The sequence below is a fragment of the Rhinopithecus bieti genome, unplaced genomic scaffold, assembly GCF_001698545.2.
Source record: "Rhinopithecus bieti isolate Rb0 unplaced genomic scaffold, ASM169854v2 scaffold_84002, whole genome shotgun sequence".
In the NCBI taxonomy this organism is placed as follows: Eukaryota; Metazoa; Chordata; class Mammalia; order Primates; family Cercopithecidae; genus Rhinopithecus; species Rhinopithecus bieti.
This window is the reverse complement of record NW_016841755.1, coordinates 5,353,235-5,368,886: the sequence shown is the minus strand read 5'-3', so window position 1 is coordinate 5,368,886 and position 15,652 is coordinate 5,353,235. Positions and strand designations below refer to the sequence as shown.

The window sequence follows — 15,652 nt, the reverse complement described above, 5'->3', positions numbered from 1 at the left end:
CTTGGGCTTCGCCCACTGGTATGGGTGCTGGGGCACCGCCAGGTACTGGTCGCAGAAGCCGCCCTTCCTGATGTGCTGGAAAGAGGAGAAGTCTTCGGGCGCGAAGTCGGCCGGGGGCGGGGGGCTGCCCAGGTCCTCCCCGACGGGTTCCACCTTGAGCGCCACCGAGGGCGGCTGCTCCAGGGTGGTCTTGCGGGACTTGACAGGGACGCCGTCACCCAGGTCCAGGCTGCTGTCAGTGGTCAGCGCGTTGATGGCGGCCACGATGGCCGAGCTGGTGTACTGGGTGGTGTTGCCCAACCACGAGTCGTCGGTCACGCTGACCCGCGGGGAGCCGTGCGGGGACGGCGTGGGCGAGTGGTGGGGTGAGTAGGGCGGCTGCCGGCCGTTGAGGCTGTACTTCCTCTTGTTGCACGGGGACGCGGGCCTGGAGGAGCGGGCACCCAGCCAGCTCTCCTCAGTGACGCTGGCGCGGGGCGAGGTGGAGGGGGAGTGCCGCGGGGAACCCAGCAGCGTGCAGGCCCCCAGCCCGCGGGGAAAGCCCTCCTCAGGGTCCGTGGTCTTGGGAGACACGCAGGGAGACTGCCATGGCGACGTCTGGGGGGACGCGTACGGGTACGAGTAGTTGGACTCGTAGGAGGAGGCCTCTGAGTTGCAGCTGCGGGAGGACAGGCTGCTGGCCGGGCTCAGGCACGAGGGGTCTCTGTAGGCCTCCAGGCTGGGCAGACTCAGCGTGGCCGTGGAGGGGGACCGTTTGGAGCTGGGGAGGACGTCTTCCACCTCCACATCGTGGAAAAACTGGTTGTTGTTGTGGTACAGACCCAAGCATGAGGTTATCTCGATGCGAGGACTCTCCAGGGCAGGGGCCCCATCTGGCCTGGCGTGGCCGGAGGAGAGGAAGTAGCCCGCGGGCCCACCGTCCAAAGCTGCTCCGTACCCCGCGGGGTGATCTGCCGGCGGGACGATGCCCGGTGTGGAGGTCTGAAGGTTGTGGCATGGGGCCGGCAGGGTGGAGTGTGCTGTGGGGAGCGGCAAGGCAGGGCTGACATTGGAGGACGCATAGCCATAGTGTTCTAGAGAGAAAAAGAAGCAGATGGTGGCATGAGGGGCTGGGCATCACAAAGCAGAAACCCATGACCTCAGGGCAGCTGGCAGCCCCTGGCCTTGACCAACGGCTGGGGGGCCTCAGACCCCAAGGAGCGGGCCTCAGTCAACGCCCTGAGACTACACTGCCTGACAGCTCCAGGCCACTCGGAGTAACAGGTCCCTGTGAGCCCCTCGCTGCCCACCTCCCCTCCTCCCCCAACAGCAGCACAAGTCCCTGAACGTCCCTCCCAGAGAGAGGCGGCCGAGTCCTCACTGGTTCCACTCTTCATTCAAAAACCACCTTCCCAAACCACCCCATCTTCATTTAAACCCCAAACTCAACAGTGGGCCATCCTTCTCTAGTTTATTTTTTCTCCAAATATGTACCACAATCTAACAGCATGTTTTTACTCATTCATCTCACACTGTCATCTCTTTGACAAACAGAAACCTAAGTTCCATGAAGGCAGAACATTTGGACGCCTTAGTCTATTCTGGCTCACCACTGTTTTCAGAGCCAAAGACTGTGCCTGGCACATAAAGTGTGTTCAATTTGTGTAATGGATGAATGGTTGGTGGGTGGGTGGACAATGGATGATGGACAGACAGGTAAATAAACTGATGGATGGATCATGATGGACATGGTGGGTAAAGGGATGATGGGTAGATGGAGGGTAGGTGGATGGATGGATGGTGATGGACAAACAAGGGAGGAATGAGGGATGAAGAGATGGACTATGGATGGGTGGGTGGATGAATGNAACCTAAGTTCCATGAAGGCAGAACATTTGGACGCCTTAGTCTATTCTGGCTCACCACTGTTTTCAGAGCCAAAGACTGTGCCTGGCACATAAAGTGTGTTCAATTTGTGTAATGGATGAATGGTTGGTGGGTGGGTGGACAATGGATGATGGACAGACAGGTAAATAAACTGATGGATGGATCATGATGGACATGGTGGGTAAAGGGATGATGGGTAGATGGAGGGTAGGTGGATGGATGGATGGTGATGGACAAACAAGGGAGGAATGAGGGATGAAGAGATGGACTATGGATGGGTGGGTGGATGAATGGATGGATGATGGATGGATGGACAGGTAAGCGATGGATGAATGATGGATTGGGGATGGAGGCATGATAGATAAGTGGTGGATGAATGGATGGATAGATGAATGGATGGTGATGGATGGATGGATGAGGAATGGAGGAATAAAGGATAGATGATGGATGGATGAATGAATGGATAGGGAATGGAGGAATAATGGATGATGGATGGATGGATGATGGATGATGATGCATGGATGATGGATGGATGATGATGGATGGATGGATAGAGAATGGAGGAGTAATGCATGGATGATGATGGATGGATGATGCATGGATGGATGGATGGATGGATGGATGGATGGGGAATGGAGAAATAATGGATGGATGATGGATGATGATGATGATGGATGGATAATGGATGGATGGCTGGATGATGACGGATGGATGGATGATGGATGGATGGATGGATGGATGGATGGGGAATGGAGAAATGGATGGATGATGGATGATGATGGATGATGATGATGGACAGATGGATGGATAGGGAATGGAGGAATAATGGATGGATGATGGATGGATGATGGATGATGATGGATGGATGGATGGATGGATGGATGAGTAGATAGGGAATGGAGGAATAATGGATGAATGATGGATGGATGGATGATTGATGGATGATGATGGATGGATACGGAATGGAGGAATAATGGATGGATGAGGATGGATGATGATGATGGATAGATGGATGGATGCATAGGGAATGGAGAAATAATGGATGGATGATGGATGGATGGATGATGATGGACGGATGGACAGATGGATGGATAGGGAATGGAGGAATAATGGATGGATGATGAATGGATGATGATGGATAGATGGATGATGGATGGATGGATGAGGAATGGAGGAATAATAGATGGATGATTGATGATGGATGGATAGATGGATGATGGATGGATGGATAGGGAATGGAGGAATAATGGTTTGATGATGGATGGATGGTGGATGGGTGGGTGGATGGATGGATGGATGTGTTTTAGATCTAAGGACCTAGAGATGTAAACAGATTTTAATAGGCTTATCACTGTCAAGGTGCCCTAATCACCAGCTACAAAGAAAACTCCTCAAGGATTGGATGAAAACACAGACTCTGAAATCCCCTGCATGGAGATTCTGAAACTGGCTCATGTCCTAGGAATCCATCTTTTAGAACAAAACAGAAGATTCCGGTACACAGCTAATTCTAAGAATCATTATGTGTTAATTATACTCAAAGTATTTTTTTAAATCATTATTAGGGAAATTAGTAATTTTAACAGGAAAGATGTGCTTCTGGATTTCTGATTTGAAAAGACTTTTTATGACATCTTGGAACCTCATGACTACATGCCTGGAGATGGGTATTCCCAGGCCTCTAAATAATACAAACAAGCACATGGAAATCCTATATTCATCTCCTGGTGCAAATGCACTTGCTGGAAGATTTTTATTCAAGGACAGTACTGTCTTTCCGCTAAGTTGTGGTTCAGAAACCAACAAGGATAAATGCCAAGAAAATCTGGGGTCTCAAAATACCAATCCAAACCCCACTGTATTTACTAACAGAAATGGTGCTAGCACGCAGGTAGGTGGGAAACACGGCATGGCGGCCTGGTAAGAGGACACACCGTGGCCTCAATGCCAGGAGTCACAGCTGCCTTCTGGAAATTCCAGACACTTGGGGGCCAGAGCTGTGACAAAGAGAAAGAAACAGAACTGCGATGGAGCCACACCTCACAGGTGTGACCAGAAGCTCTCAGGGGTGGGAGCTGAGACCTGCTCAGGACGTCTTTGTATGGGAAGGGCCCCTTAGCTGAGGCTGAGCGCCTTGGGGATGGTGCTAGCCAGGCCCCAGTTCCGCCTTCCTGGAAGGCGGAACTTTATTCTTCCCATAAAGAAATGCCCTCAAGAGGACGGGAGGCACGCAGTCTCCTGCACCCGAGAGAGAACAGGAATTGTCAATAAATCCAGGAGATGGCCAGGCACGGTGGCAGCTCACGCCTGTAATCCCAGCACTTTGGGAGGCCGAGGGGGCGGATCACCTGAGGTCAGAAGTTCGAGACCAATCTGGGCAACATGATGAAACCCTATCTCTACAAAAAATACAAGTAGCCAGGCAAGGTGGCGCACGCCTTTAGTCCCAGTTACTCGGGAGGCTGAGGCAGCAGGATCGCTTGAGCCCGGGAGGTGAAGGTTGCAGTGAGCTGAGATCACACTACTGTACTCCAGCCTGGGTGACACAGCAAGACCCTGTCAAATCAATAAATCAATAAATAAGGAGGTCTTTCTTTTCCCAGAGCCACAGGCGGGGCCTGGGGTGGAGCTGGAGCTGGGCATCCTGACGCCAATGCCAGCATCCAGCCTCTGGTCAGGACATACACACCATCCCCGGGGGCTGCCTCAGCCGCGAAATGCCAGTGCTGGGACTGACCACCCATGTTCACTGGCATCCACTGGGCTCCCCATACTCCACGCCACGCTCCATGCTCACTGGACACTGCAGGCAAACACCAGGCTCCAACGCTAAAACTTCAGCGACCATCTTTCTAAAAATGAGCTGGAAAGCAGCTTCCTGGAGAAGGTGAGGCTTCCAAGGAGAATTTGAAATCCTCCGATCTGCTGGTGATACCTGGGGGGCTCTGGGCCAGGCAAGTGGTAGCCCTCTGAGAGCTCCGTCTGGGCGTCACAGTGGCCCCTCCGTGGCCCGTGCAAAGCTCCTGAGCCAGCTGCGTCAGACCCGCTGGACGACAGGCCACACAGGCAGGTCCCCCTCTGCCCGGCGCCCCACACACCCGGGTGCCCATGCCAGGCCAGCCCTGATGCCTGCCCAGCGCACAGTGCTGCGGGAGACCCACAGAGCCATGACCAGCTCTGCGTCTGGGGGGTCCCACGGTGGACACAAGGAAGGCGGGGTGGGGGACCAATGAGGGGGTTTTGTCGAGCGCAGGCCTGCGGCTCCTGGGGGGTTCCCACTGGGGCACCACACAGAGCCACCTGTTCACAGGTCTGCAGCTCCTGGGGGGTTCCCGCTGAGGCAGCATGCCGAGCCACCTGTTCACTACTCTGCATTCTCACCAAAAGTTGTCTGAAAGATATTCCTTAGCCAGAAATGCTACATTATTCACACCAGCGCAGGAACTCACACCCACACTTAGTGCTGCGTCCGCTTATTTGTCTAGAAGCCCTTTCGCCTGTTGGAGCAGAAACATAACATTCCGTTAGGAATGAGCTTCTGTCTCAAACCAGCCATCAACTCCAGGAGACCCGGAAGCACAGGAGCGGAGCTGAGGGAACATGAAGGCGGCCTGGATCCGATCACGGGGGCCCAGCCTCCCTCCCACACCCCGACTTCCTCTCGGAGGTATCCGTGGCCTTCAACTGGCTCTTCAAGCCCCACCTGCTCCACATACTTCCCCTCACTGTCCAGACCTCAAAGGGGGCTTAACTGCAGTTGATTAATGTACAGATTCCTACACTTCCTGTTTCCCAATCAAAAGAATATTTCGAAGACAGCTGATGCCACAGTTGAACTACCATTTGTTGGTAGGAAGGTAATTCTGAGGAATTTTTTAAAATCCTAGCAATTAACAGAGCAAATCTTGGGGCCTCCCCACCACTCACCCTCCCACAGTACTCAGCCCTGAAACGGGTGCCCAGCCAGTGGCAGAGCCCAGAGCTGGGTCACATGGGGTACTAGAGCCAGATCACCAGAAGGTTCTAGATGAAACGGGGCAGGAAAGGCGAGGCGGACCTCACAGGTCTCTGTGTGCAAGTCCTTTGGGGCTGTAGCCCTTGATGTTTATGTGACAGGGGCCCAGGCACCAGGGGAAGTGAGGAAGAGGAGGAGACTGCACCCACAGCCAGAGCAGGAAGTGCATGCAGCGAGGCCCAGGGATGCCCAGGGCACCAGGGGGCCTTTATTTAAACTAAAGTATTGCAGTAAAACCTGATTCAATGAGGCAAAGAAACACCATAAAGCTTTTATTAAAAAACAAAAAGGGCTCACCTAAGCATGCGTTTTCCCTGATCAAACAATGGCAAAATGAAAGCTCAAATGCCTGAATTTCATTAGGATCCCTTGCCCAGGTCCTTGGAGGGCGGGTGGTGGATAAAGTTCCCTTGTTCTTCCTAGAACGAGAGCAAGGTGGGGGGTCAAGCTGCCCCGAGAGGCCAAGCCCCACACACCGGGGGCCACTGTCCTGGCTGTGAGCCCCTCCCTCCCAGCTCCCAATGAATTTGGTTTCATGACCCACCTAAACCATATTCAAATCTGAGTTATTTAACTATTCAAAGGGGTCATATTTACATGAAAGGAAAATATTCCCAGTAACTTTCTTAATGATTCTGAGCTGCTTGGCTGACTCATGTCACGCCAGACGCCACTGCTGAGCTCAGTGACCCCACTCCCTGGCCGCCGTGTTGGAGCGCCTGGCTCTTTGCCAACGAGGGTTCATTAAATTACAGTGCAGGTGAGCAGGGAGACAGAGCTGGATTCTAGGCGATGATCACGGAGAGCACATTCAAAATCCCTTAACAGAAGGTAATGGCACGGCCCCTCTGCTGAAGGCACCATCTCCCCACTTTTGAGTCCCCTGATCCTCACCGGCTTGCTCAGCCATCAGGTGCCCCACAACACACAGGTGGCCACACTGGGAGCACCCAGCTCTCAGGCCGGCCCAGTCCCACTGGCCTCAGCAAGTTCCACACGTCAGAGCTGTTAAAAGTGATCTGTCTCACTCTGAGAAATAATTCACTTCAGAACCATATACCTTTCTCATTTCTGAATGACCACAAAAAACTGTATTGGTGCATGACATTAAAGTAATACATGAAATACTTCTGGTCAGGGCTCCCTACGGGCGGGCAGTATTCTAACCTTGCAGACTCCGCCCTGCTGAGCCCCCGGGCACCTGCCCCTCACAACACGCAGTTCCCAGATGGTCACTCCCTCACTCGCTGTGTGCAGGGCAGGACAGCCACACCTCCGCCTTGTGCATCAGGCCAGCACTGCCGACAAGAATCACCAACTCCGGCCACAGTCAGATCTCTCATCTTTCACAAACTCTGAGAGGCGGTCATCACAGATGATGTTATTTTTCATTTTAAGGATCATCCCCTTCAGCACGTGCTGGGGCTGAACTGCAGGTGGACCCCCAGGCACTGCTGTCACCTCTCCAGACAGCCACGGAGTCTGCTGTGGGTGAGGCCAGATGACAACTGTGCATGTACTGGAAATAAAACGAAGCAGAGTGATCCACGCCAAGACCGTGCTGTTGGAAGCAATGTGCTTAGGGAAACGCTGCCTCACAGTGGCACCAGGACATGGTCAGGCCCGCGGCATGACAGACAGCAACAGCTTCCCAGACACCGTTCCCCCAACAATCTGCCAGCAAGAAAGATTTACAAAGGCAAATAGGATGGCCTCATCACAGCGCAAACAAACTGTATTTAATGTTCCATAAATACGCATGCCAACGCCTTAATAAGGGTCCTTTGTCCAGTCTGGGACCCAACCTGGGACATCGTTCCTCAGAGGTACTGCAATATTCCCCCTGGTCAGACGCACACATCACTGTAAAGCATCCTTTTTGAATTCTGTTTTCAAGGAATTGAAAATATCCGAGTTGTTCATGGCTAGCTGAGATCTTCCTTTGAAAAGCACAACACAGAACTGAAATGTTCCAATCTGCTAGATAACTCCACCCTCCACGGAAACACCTCTGGAACCCCAGGGGGTGAGCTGTGCATGGTAATAGCAGGAACGCTTTCCTAAAACACTGAACCTGAACAACAGCGCATTCCTAGTTCAGCACTGCCCTAGGACCTCTCTGCTCACCAGGAGTCTCTGCCACGGGTTTCCTGCTGCAGCCCCTGACCAGCCAAGGGCACCTCAGGCCCTCTTGGGGAAGATAAATCCTATTTGGTGAAAATGGACTTGAGAATAAAAGTCTTCCAAAGCTTCATTTCTGCATAAGATGTTCCCTTTCCACAAGGGAACCATTAAATGCCCCAACAGTGGGCATAAGCCAGCGGCAGACATGGGCACACAGAGGTTCGGAGGGTGGCCCCGGCTGCCAGGGAGGCTCCAGCCCAAACACAGAGGCCTTGGCCAATTTCCTCCGAGTTGCCACGGCGACCGTGCTGGCAGCAGCCAGGCTGGCCAAAATAACTTAGAAAACAGGAGCCCTGGGGCGGGAAGCAGGGCACGCCCTCCTCCCAGCTGACAGCGAAGCAGCTATTTCCTGAGCCCCAGAAGGGAGCGGGGCCTCCTCTCTGCAGAGGGAAGCCCAGGGCCTGCTCCTGGGTGGACACAGCGAGGAGCCAGACCCTGGAAGCCCAAACACTACTCCCATCCCGCCTGGGAAATTATTTACAACATTCTCTTTTCATCATCCCAACAAATGGTTATTGAATATCTATTATTTGCACCTGCTGAGCACTTTCGAAATAAAGAACAAGGCACAGCCCCTCCCTCAAAGTGCCCGGTGAAGACCTAAGTCCGGCGAGATGGAAGGGGTGGGGGCCACAGCGGCGTGGGCCAGGGTCCCGGCCACACACAACTGCCCTGCGGCTGCAGCCCTCAACCCTGGTACACTGACCTCAGCTCCGCCAGGACGTACAGCCCGTTCTCGGGGGACCCGGTTGACAGACTGCCTCCTGGGCTCAGGGCTGGCCACGTCCTTTACAACAAAGCTTGACTTTCTATGCTAAGTCTAATCTATAAAACCCAGTTTGCCTTGCTTTGCAATTGATCTCAGACTTATTCATCTATTCATTTATATCCAGGCTCATCCCAGAAATAACGTGAAGTAGTTTCTATCACCTGTTAAAGGCTGGAGAGTCAATGTAATCATTTAACAATGTGATATAAATAATTAACATCACTGAATAATTAATCATCAAAATGCAGTAATAATGGTAATAAAAAAGAAAGGAAAAAACAGCACGGGTGTCTCACAGGAAAACATAGTATGTACACTTAACATGTGTGATACATAAAGAATCTTTTCCAGCAACTTCTTGACACCATAAAAGGAGGAAGGGGCTCTTCTCAGCTCTGGCCTCTCCTGCTTGGAGCCCCCACTCCTAAAGCCCAAAACCATGGTGGTCTCTGGAGGGGCAAGGACCCAGCAGAGAGGTTTCACAAGCAGCCTGGAGAGCCAACAGTTCAGCTCTGCGGGGCTCTCAGGGAAGAGTGCAGCTCCAGAGGGCCCAGGGTGCTGGTGAGGGTGAGGGTCACAGCTTCACTCGTTCTGCTCAAGGAGCGTTTTGGGGGAATGAGCCCGGTGGGTGTTGGGGAGGACTGTGTCCTGAACCCACCTGGCAGGCCACCTGCTTCCGGGTCAGGAGGGACCCCAAGTTCACCAGGGTCCCCACAACCGATGCCAGCAGGAAGTCTGCCCACCTCAAAATGGTGTAACTGGCGTCCTCGTGAGACTAGGCCTCAAGGGGCAGAGACTGGCCTCCTGTGCGTCTTCCTGGATAAACCTGGAGTTACCTGTGCAGTCACAGGAGGATGCCGGCGGTGCCCTTCCCCTGCGGCTGCTGTTACGCAGTCACATGGGCACGGAGGCAGGGAAGTGGCCCTTGTCACTGGGCATGCGCTGAGCACCTGCCAAGCCAGACACGGCGCCCAGTGCGGCACAGCCCACCCTGGGGGCCCGGCAGACCCGGCTCCATGCGGATAACTGCCCCCTGTGCTTCCTTCAAGGAGGCAAAGCAGTGAAATCTTCAGCCAGGGCCGAGGGGCTGGGGCTGCACGCTGTCCTGCAGCACCCCCGCGCCTCTGACTGGGGTGTAGGGGCTGAGTTCCGGCCGCACTGCGCCTGTTGCAGCCCCACGGTCAGTGATTCACGCTGTGAACGACCGGGGAGTATACTGGAGGTCCCACCCGACCGGGATGACCGCACAGGCGTGGAAGCCACCGCCCCGACATATCCCAGAGGGGCCACCCCGGTGGCCACACTCTCGTGGGACCGACTTTCACCCCGTAAAGAGAGGTCAGGAGTGGGCGACACTCCTGCATGGCACACCCAGGTAGAAAACTCTTCTGCTGAAATGCCCTGGCTGAAGCTCTGGAGGCGGCGGCGCCAGAACCACAGGCAGCCCGGGTGGGAAGGGCCTCTGGCGGGGCTCTCTCCCACCCTCATCGGCCTTGGCTCCCACTGACTCCAAAGACCTAGAACCCAGGCACGGGCAGGGAAGACATTTGGGGAGCAGAGGGTCATGAACCGCAGGCAGCACGGGTTTGGTTGGAGCACTGATTTTCAAAAATGATCGAGACGTTGGACTTTTTAAGAGAGTAGGGAATGATACGGAAAATATGACCCTCATTATAGACTCGGAGGTCCCTGCTTGCCAAGCTCCTCCGGCTTCACCTCCGCACAGGGGGGGTTGGAGGGGAAGCAGACACGAGGCCTTCAGGATGGGCACAGACAGGGTGGACGGGGACCAGCCTGGGGTGACCTGGACAGAGAAGACCCCGGGCAGTGGGAGAGGGGCCCAGGCCCAGGGGTGCCCACCCCACTCACTCGCTGCTATTCGGAAGTGGGGAGTTATTTGTGGTTTGTTTACCTGGAAACTTTATTTCTGACACAGAGAAGAGAAAATGAAAGAAAAGGCTGGGGTCATGGCAGCTCCGGGTAAACTTGAAAGCTGGAGGTTTACAGGGCTCTGCGGGGTGTGGGGGGTCGGCGGGGGGTGTAGGGGTGGCTGCGGAGGGGGAGGGTGGCTGCGGGCCCAAGGAAAGTTGGCGGGGGGGGAGGTCGGAGGAAGCGGCGGAGAGGGAGGGTGCAGGGGAGGAGGTGGCAGGGGGCGGGGCGGAGGTCGGGGATGAGGGGTCTGGGCAGCTGGGGCGTCTCTGCGCCTCTGTCAGCGCTGCCGCCCTCTGTCCGGGACCACCGTCCACCCGTGTCCGGCGCCGCGCTCTCCCCAGGACCCCGCCGCGAGCGCTCGGAGGAACCACGTCCGAGCCCAGGACGCCCCCTGCACCGCAACTCCCCGGACCGCAGGCGCCTCTGCCCCGGGCCGCACGCGGGGGCTCCTGGGGTCCCGGGGAGCGACGAGGACGCGGAAGGAGCTTTGGGCGCCCCCAAACCCCGACCCAACCCGCGCCCTCCGGGACGGGCCACCTGGGGCGGCCGCGGCAGCGCCCTCGTCGCGCTGGTTAAACTCGAATGAAAACTCGAAGTCGAACTCCTGCGTCCTCCAGCCCCGTCAATGGCGGGTCGGGCCTGGGCCGGGTCGCGGTCGGCGGGGTTCGGTTCTTCCCGGCGCTGCCCGCGCGTCCTGCGCCGAACGTGACCCCGCCCTCCCCCGTCCCCGCCCGCCCCCGCCCCCCGGGCGTTTCCGGGTTTACAATAAACAACCGGCTCCGGCCGCCGCTTCCGAGTTTTAAATAAACTCCCCGGCGGGAGCGGCAGGCCGATGGGCTCGCGTCCACCTGCCCCTCGCGCTGCGCGTGACCCCAGGGGTCCCGGCCTCGTGTGCCCTTGGGGGTCCCGTCCGGCGCAGGTCCTCCCGACCCGGGGGTGGGGGCGTCGGGACCCCCACGGTTCCCCGGGGCACGAGTGGCACCAGGTCCCTAAGGCTACCCGCCCCGGCGCGACCGAATGTTTAAAAAAGTTTAAAACAAAAGTTTTCATATGGGGCCTCACGAAGGAAGCCGGTTTCCACCGGCGGACCCCTGAGCGCCACGTGCGCGGCTCTGCTGGAGCCCCGGGAGGGGGATCCCAGCCCGAGGCCGCCAACCGCTGGGAACCCCGATTTCAGCCGTCGGCCGCCGGGAAGCGCAGGGATTCCCGCTGGGGTCGTTGGCGCGCCCCTCGGCCTGCAACCCCTGCGGGGGGCCCGGCCCACGGCCTCTCCTGCGAGTCCCCAGCCTACAAACACCGCCCTGCGTGCCCCCGCCCCGCGGGAACCCCGCCGGTCCTTCTAGAGGCATCTCCAAAGATGACCCTTCCTTGAGTGGGCGGGAAGGGAGGGTTCGGGTCCCATCCCAGGCGGCCCGAAGCTTGTGTGCGGGGGATCGGGAAGGCCGGGCTGCTTAGCTGTCGGGCCGCCTGGGCCTTACCTCTCCCCGCGTGTCCTAACTCTCCCCGAGGGTCTCGGCACCACATACACCAGATATCTGGAATAGCAGGAGGATGAAGGAGGCGGAGGGCTGGAGAGGAGTCGGGGCCCGGGTGGAGGGTGTGCGCGTGTCAAGGCTGGCAACCCAGAGGCTACTCGGAGCGCTCCCTCTACCCTGCCCCCTGCTGGCACAGCCTTTTCCAGAGGCGAGAAACCCGCCAGTCCCATGGGTGGCCCCTGGGCTTCGCCTGAGACCCTTTCACTGCTGGTTTTCTGGCAGTGATTAGCCATCGTTCGGTGTGGCCTGATTTAGTTTCTGAATAATACTTCTGATTTTGGTAGGATGTTGGAGCGTTGTTTTGTTTTAGTTTGCTGTTTTTGCGTGAACCTTGGGCAAGTGGAAGGTTCTGTGTCTGTTGAGAAGCCACAACGTTTCATTTTTTCTCTTTCATTTTACAGGTTTTCGTTGTTGGGGACAAAGTCTCGCTCTGTCACCCAGACTGCAGTGCAGTGAGTGCATCTCTTTCTCACTGCAACCTCGACCTCCCAGGTTCAAGCGATTCTCCTGACCTCGCCCTCCTGAGTAGCTGCGGTACTACAGGCCACCTGCCCACCACGCTCAGCTAATTTTTGTATTTTTAGTAGGAGACGGGTTTCACCATGTTGACCACGATGTCTCGATCTCTTGACCTTGTGATCCGCTTTGCCTCGGCCTCCCAAAGCTGCTGGGATTACCAGGCATGAGCCGCGGCGCCCGGCCTGTACATTTTTTTTTTTTTTTAAAACTCCAGCCACTTTTTTACCCCCACCATAAAATTATACACCAAATGACAGCTTATCATCTGTTTAGACTAAAACTTTTTTGCTAAACTGTCCCGCCTGCTGGTGGCCCCCAGGTCCGCGGGCCCTGCAGGGATGGAGGCTCACTGCCGGCCTCTGTCCTAGACTGCCACTGGTCTCCATCCCAGAGAAGGGGTCGGTGGCGCAGGCTCCCCTGCTGCCCTAGGAGTCACCCTGCCCCCCCTCCGCCCCCGGCACCCCCCCCCCGACCCCCCGCCCCCAGTGCTGGGCTTCTTTCCTGCAAATGCTTCAGAGCTCTTGGTCCAGATTCAAAGCTGCCCGCTCCACAGACACTGGGTGTCTCCATGGAAGTGTTTAGCTTGGACGCATCCTCCCGGAGGTTGGGGATGTCTGCGGAGGCAGAGGCCCCGCTGGGTGTGATGAAGCGGGGTGCCAGCGCCCTGCCATTTTCTAATCTGAGCTGGGAAACAACGCCGTGAAGTGGCAGAGAACAGGATGAGCTTTGTTTGGTCCCAGCCCGTGGGGCATTCTGTCTGCAGCGGCTTCTGACTGGGTGGCTACCTACAGGCCTGTACTTCTCTGCATTCTCCACGAGGCAGCAAGCCCGGGGCCTTCAGGAACCAGGACGCCTAATGAGCTTCCACCCAGATGGTCCCGAAACCCGACGGGCAGGGGAGGCGCCCCGGTCCTCAGATGGGCCGAGAGTGGCCTCGTGGGGCCTACTCAGAAGGACTCAGAGCTTTCCCCGGTGGTCTCGGGGATGGCCGGTGTGGAAACCACGCGTTCTCCCATGTCACCGGCCTGTGTGTCTCAAGGACTAGATCACACTTTCCGGCTGGCCCAGTTCTGCAGCCCTCATAAAATACACCCATGTCGGTCGGGGCGTCACTGCCCGGCGCACTGCCTTGGAGCAGGGGCCTTTTCGAGCTGATTTTCTCCAGTAGGAAACACGAAAAATAGCCGCTGCCCCGTCGCGTTTTTTCCTTGTGTAAAAGAAAATGGCTCCTTACTACAGGTCGGCCACTGGCTCTTCAGGTGCAGAGATCTGCACTTGGGAAGACCTGCCTTTCTAAAGGGAGCGATGACAAACACTGCGGCGTGAGCGTCCCAGGATTTAAAACCGAAACTCCAACAACAACAACACAATTTTTTAAAACTCTACTGCTAGCAAGAGCACATTGTGTAAAACACTGACACGGAACATGACGTTTAAACACGTAAACATGTTCTAACATTGGGATGAAATGGTGGCTACCTCCCGTCCCGTGAAGCGTCAGGGCACCGACCACACGGATCCCCCTCCGTGGAGCTCACGCCGCGTGCTCACCTCTAAGACCAGCGAGTGCTCCAGAGCTGCTGGAGCCCGGATCTCAGGCAAGCCCCGCAGTTATTAGGGTCGCGCAGGAAGCGGCAGCGCTCGGAAGGACGTCTGCCCTTATGAAATACATACGTTGGCAGGTGCTCTTTAAATGCATTACATAAAATGTTTCAGAGCTGGTAAGGAATGTGGAAAAGCGTCTCCCAATTTCCATTTGCATTTGCAATTCCTAATCCCTAACTCGGGCGCTCACACCTCTCCAAGGGTATTTTCAAAGCCACCTGCAGGAGCCCACCCGGCAACGCCAGGGGTGTGGGGCGGGGACTGGCTAAGGGGGGGGGGGTGGAATGTGAGGCTGCGCCGCAGGGGGCTCTCAGCGCCCCCGACGCCAGGTTTCAGGGACCCACACTGTGCCGTCTTTTTTTCACTATAAAGCAGCAGCTCGAAACTTGGCGGTTCCTTTTCAAACTCGCCTGAAACATCTTCTCTGGCTGGAACTCCTGCCTATAGGATTTCAAAATGGCTTAAATTCGGGCTGTGCCGCGGCCGCGCTTTGGGTCTTCTGGTCCTGCAGGTCCAGGCGCCGGCGTGACGGGCTCGGCCCTGGGGCGTTCCGGGGCGCTGCGTGGGGAGACGCCGCCACGAGCTCGGGATGGGGTTGGGGGGCGCAGAACCCCCAAACCGCGCTCTTGGCGCCAGAGGGTGGCCCTGCCTCGCTCGGGAAGACACGGGGCATCCAAGGAAGCCTCCCTTCCTCCCTCCCACGTGCCCTCTGCGGTCCTGACGGCCCAGCCTCGCCCGTCCCCAAATCGCTGGCCTGCGACCCGCTTCCTCGGCGGGACCCGCAGCGGCCTCTGCTCGCGCCCTCAGCGCTGGGACAGAGGAGACACCTATTGGCAGAAGGCGCGCTCGGAACCGGGCTGCCGGGAGCTGGGGGGACGCCGTTCGCTGTCCGCGCCGCTCCCCTCCCTGGGCGCACGGACCCAGCCGACCTCGCCCTCGGGCCGGGACCCTTCCGTGCAGGCGACGGGGGCAGGGGCGGGGGCTAGTCCCGGGCCGTGGGGGGCGCGGGGGTCCGGGGACGGCGGCCGCGCGGGGCTTACCTTCCTCTGCCGACTTCATGGTGCCGCCGGCGCGCGGCGCGGGCCCCAAAGTTTCTCCGCTCCCGAAGACCGCAGCCGCAGGGCCAAGTGGAAACTTGGAAGGGACTGGAAAGCTGGTGCTTGGCATCCGCGCGGCGGCGGCGGGGAGCGGAGCAGCGGGCGGAGGCACGGGAGGAGCGGGCGCCCC

At 57.0% G+C, this 15,652-nt stretch overlaps 1 protein-coding gene across 1 annotated transcript in view; it reads right to left on the bottom strand.

The window, feature by feature from the left end:
- NFATC1 (nuclear factor of activated T cells 1) overlaps positions 1–15,646 on the bottom strand; it is a 129,261-nt gene extending 113,615 nt beyond the window's left edge. Inside the window, exons 1-2 of the mRNA XM_017866119.1 lie at positions 15,466–15,646; positions 2–1,073 (exon numbers count right to left, since the gene is read on the bottom strand). Coding sequence (XP_017721608.1) covers positions 2–1,073; positions 15,466–15,592 — 1,199 coding nt within the window. The 5' untranslated portion in view covers positions 15,593–15,646. The remainder of the gene's footprint in view (position 1; positions 1,074–15,465) is intronic.
- Positions 15,647–15,652: the final 6 nt, after the last annotated feature.